General features: G+C 46.1%; 1 protein-coding gene across 1 annotated transcript; it reads left to right on the top strand.

Moving 5' to 3' along the window:
* Nucleotides 1-1,826: 1,826 nt before the first annotated feature.
* HMGB2 (high mobility group box 2) lies at nucleotides 1,827-4,442 on the top strand. Its single transcript, XM_088448465.1, has 5 exons — nucleotides 1,827-1,951; nucleotides 2,530-2,686; nucleotides 2,936-3,087; nucleotides 3,214-3,388; nucleotides 3,923-4,442. The coding sequence occupies exons 2-5, from the start codon at nucleotides 2,537-2,539 to the stop codon at nucleotides 4,082-4,084; spliced, it is 639 nt and encodes a 212-aa protein (XP_088304591.1). The 5' UTR covers nucleotides 1,827-1,951; nucleotides 2,530-2,536; the 3' UTR covers nucleotides 4,085-4,442.
* The last annotated feature ends 616 nt before the right edge of the window (nucleotides 4,443-5,058 follow it).

Here is a 5,058-nt window from a genome sequence, read left to right as displayed (position 1 = left end):
GGTCGATTTACCAATGTTTTCATGCATTTCCAGGTGACGTGCTCAAGTGGGCATCTTATAAGTGGCTGGTGGTCGTCTGCTTACACAAAGTGATTGCACACCAAGACATAGTGGGCGTGCGCTGGATTTGCAAACGCAGGGTGCGAGCGAACGCATCTAGCGAGCGGGTCTGAAGGAGCTCCTTGTCCTTTTTCAAGTGTGAACCTGTATAATTTCAAACAAAAGTAAATCACCAGTGGGTATGATGCTTATGTATTAATAATCATGGCACTGCCGTGATAATTAACGGTCCATCTAACAATGGACTTTTTTTTATAAAAATGCCCCATCTATGTATTAACAATTTACTGCCCGGCATACTGGAGAATGTGAAAGACTCCTCCAGAGGAATCTGAAACTGCGCATGCACTGTGCCTGCATTATTTTATGAAAGTTGGACTTGATATTTAGGCACCTAAGTTACAGTAGTAATATTGAGCCTTTGTAGCTGAAATATTATCAATATAGTAGTACTACAGTGGGATGCATTTCCCATGTTCATTTAGAAGTGGTGGATGTCATTTTTATGCAAATTGTAATTCCCAGACTAGTATTACCTGAGGCCTTTGTCTCAAACACTCTAACTGCTTTGGTTTTTCCCAACCCTTTCTCTTCTCCATTGAGCCAAAGATCACAGGGGGGATGTGTGTGTGTGGAATTAGGTCTGAATTCCAATGTCAGAACTGTTTTCAGATGCTACATTTTATTCCCAGTGTCCATCCATCCCCATTAGCTTTGCTACCAGAGGATACAGTGCACATTTTTCAACATGAGATGAACAAAGCAGCCTCTGGTCAGATAAATCAGACCAGGGTCATTTATTACATATCTACTGTAAGGAACATGGTTAAAAAATCTAACAGCAACCTCATCAGTGTGTGTGTGTGTGTGTATATATATATATTATATATACATACATACACACACACTGATGAGGTTGCTGTTGTCAGGGAGTAGGGTTTTCCAACTCCACTGTAACATATTTACACCCACCATCAGAGAGAGAGGAATCCCATGGAGGACAGGCATAACATGCATAATCAAATGCAGCACAGGCATGTTACATATAGAACAACAGTAACGCACATAATCGCTGCTGCAGGACTGTGGGTACAGACAGCCATGTGCTGGACTAGATGCCTTCTCGTCCCTGCAGCTGGCATGTAGTTACTGCTTCTCCAGAACCAGCACACACCATAGGCGGCAGAGTATACCATATACATGTATGCTGCCCGGGCGCCGCTCACACCATGCTCTGTGTAGCACAGGCGGTTATACACCTCCCCAGTACACACATTAGGTAACCCGGCTGCCTGGGAGCGGGACCGGGGATTAGCTACACACAATGGCCGCCGCCGCCGCCGCCGCCGCCCGCTTCTCTCAGTCAGTATCACACACACTATACCCAGCGCACGTTCTACAACTTGTAGTTTTTCAAATCACGAGGCACATCCCGCCCGCGACCAATCAACGCTTGGATACTTAGCGTCGGCCAATCAGAAAATCACCCGCGAATTTTAAAACTACCCATCTGAGCCAATCATAGGTGGGAGCCCGCCCAGCTCCCTGTAACCGGTTCCAGCTAGAGGAGTCCTCTGACCGTTTCTGCTCCTCCTACTGCTGAGAGACGTGGGCGGGATCTCTCTACAAACATGCTAGGAGTCACTACCCCGCCCTCCCGGCGACGCAGTAAACATTGTGAACCAGTGAGGCCCGGGGGGCGCGGCTTCTGTGCTTCCGAAATGCACCGAGTGGCCAATGAGCGTGCAGGGGCGAGTGCTGCGAGGCTGCTTATCAAGCTGCTGTGAGAGACCCAAGTGTGGAAAACAAGAGGCTGTATTGCGTCCCAGCTATACCATTTGAGTACAGGAACACACCCGGATCGGTCACTCTCTGCTATCTTACAACTCAGGTTAGTGTGGCGCGCTTTCCCCTGCCTCAGTCTTAGGCTTACAGCTGCTCGTGCTGTGTGGCCGGTAACTCGCTCTATTTACTAACTTTTCCTCACTATCTCTCCTTGGTCTCTAAGCTCTCTATGGGCCGCATGTGGTAATTCTGGGCTAATACTCTTTATTCAGCTCTAAGATCGCTGGGCCTGACTGGCCCCGGTCACGCTTTGGGGTACCGGCGGCGGTACGGTATGAGCGGCCTGAAGTTAGCCGCATGGTGTCGGTGGGTGGCCGCGTGCCTCAGCTACGCCGCGCGGGTGTCACGGGGACTAGGGAGTGGTAAAGTGGCGTCTGGTCACGTGGTGCCGCGCGCGGTCACCGTGGCTCCTGTAACCCCTCGTGTGCCGGTGCTCTCCCCTCCCCCGGTTAGGGTGTCGGAAAGACGTGTGATTTGGGCGGGAAGCCAAGCGGCGACGCTGTTACTGAGCCGGCCCAGCCCCTCGCAGCTACTTCCTGGTGCCGGCCCCTCCCTGCTCCCGCCCTGCCCACCTTTCCCGGGCTTTCTCTGTAGCTGACCCGTGTGCCTGTCTCCCTACTGCAGGTTCAACATGGGTAAGGGCGATCCCAACAAGCCGCGGGGCAAGATGTCCTCCTATGCCTACTTCGTGCAGACGTGCCGGGAGGAGCACAAGAAGAAGCACCCGGACTCCTCCGTCAACTTTGCAGAGTTTTCAAAGAAGTGCTCAGAGCGATGGAAGGTGAGTGGCAGCCATTTGTCGGCTTCTTACCCTACAGCTCTGTAATGTTTATGTAATCATAGAAAATGTAAAGAAATAGTTTTTCTAGTAGGTGCGTGATAGATTTAATATTACATAATTGATCTTTAGATATTGCTACATAGTTATGTGCAGGTTTTGTAACATTTCTTATTTAAAAAAAAAAAAAAAAAAAACAAGACATCTCTACTTGTATCTGATCGGGGAGTGTTTCTTTATTTCCCCCTTAAGACTATGTCTGCAAAGGAAAAGGGAAAGTTTGAAGACCTGGCTAAGGGTGACAAAGCCCGTTATGAAAGGGAAATGAAGAACTACATTCCCCCAAAGAGCGAGATGAAGGGGAAGAAGAAGAAGAAGGACCCCAATGCACCAAAACGTCCCCCGTGAGTATCTAGCATTTTGGTTCCAGTGTCTAGCAGCCTCTTCCATGGGTATCTGGGCAGTATAAAGTGTAGATTTAAAAAAAAAAAAATATATATATATTCATACTTTGTTTTGTCTGCTTACAGATCTGCATTTTTCCTCTTCTGCTCTGAGCACCGGCCCCAAATAAAAAGTGAAAGTCCCGGTCTGACAATTGGAGATACCGCTAAGAAATTGGGAGAGTTGTGGGCTGAGCAGACACCGAAAGACAAACAGCCATTTGAGCAGAAAGCAGGAAAACTAAAGGAGAAATATGAGAAGGTATTATTACCAGTTATTTATATAGTGCACACATATTCTGCAGCGCTTTACAGAGCATATCTTACCATGCACATCTGTCCCTGCCCCAGTGGAGCTTACAATCTATATTCCCTACCACATGCTCACACACATGTGTGGGGAGCCAATTAACCTACAAGTATATTTTTGGAGTGTGGGAGGAAACCCACGCGCACAGGGAAAATATACAAACTCCACACAGGGCCGTAGTGGGAATCGAACCCATTACCTCAGTGTTGTGAGGCAGTAACGCTAACCATTAGGCTGTGCTGCAAGCACTTACTGATTGTACTTGTTCTGCAGCGGTATGTGATGCATGTAGTAAGTAGAGTGGGTGATGGCTCATCTGAGCCTCTCATGGGTTGCCCGATGGCCAGGTGTTGCTGCCTCGTACATCTAGCATGTAACGTTAAATCAGGCAAGTGGGCCAGTCTTGTATCTCCAGTTATTGAAAATCTCATGCTTTCCTTCTGCGTAATTATTCATTTTAAATGATTGATTTATGGATTTTTTTAGGATGTTGCTGCATATCGGGCAAAAGGAAACAGTGATGTTGGGAAGAAAGCCCCAGGCAGGTCAGCAGGCTCTAAAAAGAAGGTTGAACCTGTAGATGATGATGAGGATGAAGATGAGGAGGACGAAGAAGACGATGATGAGGAGGATGAAGATGATGAGTGAATGATTTACCTGCTGTATAAATTGTTGAAGCCCGTTTTTGTTGTTTGCTAAGAATGTGAACTCATGTGCAGCTCATTTTGTTAGCTTGGTTATGAAAAAAAACTGTACAGACTTGTGTATAGGTAATGTGATTCTTTAGGGATAACCTATATTTTAATATAAGGATTTGCTGGAGGGCTGTTTAGAGTTAAGCTTCTGATGTGGGATTTTTCTGCATATTTAATGGATTCTAAGGGTAGCCCAATGCCGGTAACAATACCCAATATACTTTAGTCCTGTAGACCTGGTGCATTGTACTTTTTTCTAACTTTTTTTTTTTTAGCAACTTTTTTGTAATAAAATTATATATAATTTGAAATTTTCTCACTTATTTGTATGGTGGACATGCATTTGTTTATTACATTGAATAGAGTGGTTATGGTGAGCAAAGACATCGCATGTAGTGTACAAATATTCATAAGATGCAGTTTATGAAATCACTGCCTGCATTCTCAAATAGTGGTCTAGCTCACAAAATAAGAACTTTTAAAACTAATAACTATTCTACAATAAGGACATCAGTAATTGGTGAAAGGCTATATTCCACGCACATGAATAATGGGGGAATTCAACGCAATGTTGAATAGCCATGGGAGGGAGCTCCCGCAGCTATTCAATCCACTATGCTGTTTGGGTGCGTTAAGGATTTCTTCTCGCACCATCCTGGGGATGCGAGGAGAAATCCGACCAAAGTGCTGGGTGTGCAGCTGTCTGCATAGCGCGGCGTTGACAGCCACGCGCCCGGCACTGTGGTCAGAGAATACATGTTAACACACCTTAACACCCTTGTTAAGGTGTGATAACTGGCAATTCTCCGACCACACAGCGCACTGCACTGAATTGCTCACGGAGCTATTCAATTCACATTGAATTGCCTCCGTTAACTAAATCTTACCATATGGTGCATTGTTCAATAACTAGTTAAATTGTATGCA

Source organism: Taudactylus pleione, unplaced genomic scaffold (assembly GCF_031769625.1).
Source record: "Taudactylus pleione unplaced genomic scaffold, aTauple2 ptg000021l, whole genome shotgun sequence".
In the NCBI taxonomy this organism is placed as follows: domain Eukaryota; kingdom Metazoa; phylum Chordata; class Amphibia; order Anura; family Myobatrachidae; genus Taudactylus; species Taudactylus pleione.
Note: the sequence above shows the minus strand (reverse complement) of the source record. Positions and strands in the feature narration are given on the sequence as shown.

What these genes read in the sequence shown, in the direction of transcription:
- HMGB2 (XM_088448465.1), top strand. Translation starts at nt 2,537, where the DNA reads ATGGGTAAGGGCGATCCCAACAAGCCGCGGGGCAAGATGTCCTCCTAT. An exon ending in AGTGCTCAGAGCGATGGAAG is followed by an intron (nt 2,687 to 2,935) that starts GTGAGTGGCAGC and finishes TTCCCCCTTAAG; the next exon opens with ACTATGTCTGCAAAGGAAAA. An exon ending in TAAAGGAGAAATATGAGAAG is followed by an intron (nt 3,389 to 3,922) that starts GTATTATTACCA and finishes GGATTTTTTTAG; the next exon opens with GATGTTGCTGCATATCGGGC.